Below are 2,664 nucleotides of genomic sequence, written 5' to 3' on the forward strand. Positions count from 1 at the left end.
CTCTATACTGCCCTCTCAGACAGTGCTGAGAAGTGCTGGCCTCAGACGATAACGCTCAATAGGAAGGAGACAGTCCAGAGTGGAAACAGGCCAGGCTGGGAAGATTCGTACTTGCTTGAGCTCTGGTGTTCCCGACCAAAGTCTGGAGTCATTGCAGGAGCCCAGTCAGAGGCATCATCATCCCAGACTAGTCGCTGAACCTCCTTGACCCAGGAGAGGTTTGAGACATGGAGGAGATGGAAGGTGAACGCTTTCTCCAGGGAAGTTGAAGAAAAGAGAAGTGGGATTGTGTTCGCTTGCTAACGCCAAGCAGAGGGCAGAAAGTTCTGGTACTGGCTGAGAGGAAAGCCAAGTGGGAATGGAGATTCTGCCCAGAGGATCACTTGGAGCAGTGCTGGCTGGAAGTGGTGGTCTGGGAGAAACGAATATTGGTGTTGCCTCCACTACCAGACTTGTAGCCACTGCCTCCAGAGGTCTGGATGCTGCCAGAGCTGGAGCTGGAGCCTATTCCACTTTGGCTCATGGAGCTGCTGCTTCCACTGCTGCCACTCTGGTAACCCCCACTGCCACTGCCCTGGTAGCCCCCACTGCTATCGCCCTGGTAACCGCCACTGCTTCCCCTGCCCCCACTGCTACTGCCCTGGAAGCCCCCACTGCTGCCCCTCTGGTAACCCCCACTGCCACTGCCCTGGTAACCCCCACTGCTTCCCCTTCCCCCACTGTTGCCACCCTGGTAGCCCCCACTGCCACTTCCACGTCCACTGCCGCTGCCACTGACACCTCCGTGGCCACTGCTGCTGCCACCAGCTCTTCCATAGCCTCCGCTGCTGCCACTGCTGCCGCCTCTATAACCACCACTCATGCTGCCACCGACGCCACCAAAGCCTCCACGGCTGCCGCCAGAGGTGCTGCTGGTGCTGGTGACATTGCTGACTACAGCTGCAGAAAACAGACACTCAGGTCAGGACCAAGGATGGGGAAGCTGAAGGCCTGCATCTATGTCCCAACTCTATCCTAAGGGCTGTGTGACTTACAGAAAGATTCTCAACTTTGCTAAGACCTCTTTGCAAACCAAGAGTGAGAGCCTGGCCCTGGAGTATCCTTCCTCAAAAACAGAGGCCAGAAATGCCTCTGCAAAAACTTCTATTTATTCACTCTGGCAGGCTCTCCAAGACCACAAGAATTTTCTTTTGGAGCCAAGAGAGGTTGTCACTTTATACCAGGGGCAGAATGTGACCATAGTTGACACTAGACATTGTTTGATAGACTGACCTCCTGTGGGTGGGTCAGGCCCTTCAGCCTGAAAGTCAGTCAGGAAAGCTTTTCTAGGTGACCTTTCTACAACTCAGGGGCGGAAAATTTAATGTGTTACTTACAAATGCTCACAGCACTCTGACATTCTCCAGACATCCTAAAAAGGAGAAGAAATAGAAATTATTTTGTGATGAATCAGCAGTCAACTAGCTGAAGATACGTAGCATTGGTACATAACACTTCTCTTCATTTGCCCTACTAGAGTGAAAGGCTATTTATTATAAATCTATCTCTCTAACTCTCCCCAGGAAAGGAGGCTGCTTAAGGAGTTGAGACTACTGGTAGCTCTGCCTGCTATACTCTATCTCTCCATCTTCCTAACCTTTTTTTCTTTAGCCCCAAAGACCTTCAGCTCTATGCACATTACTTCATCTCCCAATCTCAGTTGCTTAACCCATACTTCTATCTCATTCCGTGCTGAAATCAGCTTCTCTCTTTAGCATGCCCTTTCCCTCCTTCTCTACTCAGTGCTGAGTTATTTGGGGTTTGGTTTTGTTGTAGCTTTTTTTTATTTCCAACTCTTCTTCTCTCCCAGAAATCTTCCCATTGAGTCCTGCCAGAGTAGTGGATGGTGGTGGTTATGCGGGTGGGTGTTCAGGGTGGATAAAATATGAGAAAGATGGACATTTAGCGCATTGGGAATTTGAACACACCCTCCCAACTTTGCCCTTCTTCCAGTGTCTTGTTCTCATTCATGGGGCAGCATCTTCCCATGTATAGAATGCATCTGTCCTCCACATCCTCAAAGCCTCACTGATGCTGGCTACTCCTTCATTCCACGCCCCTCAATGCACTTAGCACTAACTTCTCTCTCACTCCTTTCTATAAAAACTCAGAAAATTTACATAACTTTCCCCTCATTTTTCAATTCTGCTTCCTCCCTCTTATTATGCCTGATAATAGTGTCCGAACCCAGGATGCATGGCAGAAGGTCAGTAGAAAGATTGTTCAATTGTTGGCCTCCCCTTTTCATAGTCACACACTTACACAGGGAGCTCTGGCTGCATAATGCATAGTGAATTGTAATGCTAACCCAAAGTCCATGTGTCTCTTGCGGTTTGAATCCACCAATTGTTCCATGGAAGAAAGACGGGCTGTCTCCTCCTATTGCTATTTACAACCTCAGAAATCCAGGGTCACTATGACTTGGAACTGACCAGAAAGCAGTGAATTTGAGTCTAAGTACTTAAAAACTGCTTTGTATTGCTATTTTTTTCCCAAGGGTGTGTAGTTACCAGCCACCTCCCCATAGAGTTCAGTCTCAGAGGTAAGAGTTGCAGGATTGTCAATACATAGTTGTTTGTTATGTTGCTATGTGCCGTCGAGTCGTTTGCGACTCATAGCGACCCT

General features: G+C 49.0%; 1 protein-coding gene across 1 annotated transcript in view; it reads right to left on the reverse strand.

Annotated features, from left to right (window-relative positions):
• Positions 1-379: 379 nt before the first annotated feature.
• The window catches only part of KRT76 (keratin 76), a 9,004-nt gene continuing 6,719 nt past the window's right edge, over positions 380-2,664 (reverse strand). The window contains exons 8-10 of the mRNA XM_006883869.1: positions 1,390-1,411; positions 809-955; positions 380-688 (exon numbers count right to left, since the gene is read on the reverse strand). Of these exons, the coding sequence (XP_006883931.1) occupies positions 380-688; positions 809-955; positions 1,390-1,411 (478 nt within the window). The remainder of the gene's footprint in view (positions 689-808; positions 956-1,389; positions 1,412-2,664) is intronic.

This window comes from Elephantulus edwardii, unplaced genomic scaffold (assembly GCF_000299155.1).
Source record: "Elephantulus edwardii isolate Elephantulus edwardi_28Jun2011 unplaced genomic scaffold, EleEdw1.0 scaffold00030, whole genome shotgun sequence".
NCBI lineage: Eukaryota > Metazoa > Chordata > Mammalia > Macroscelidea > Macroscelididae > Elephantulus > Elephantulus edwardii.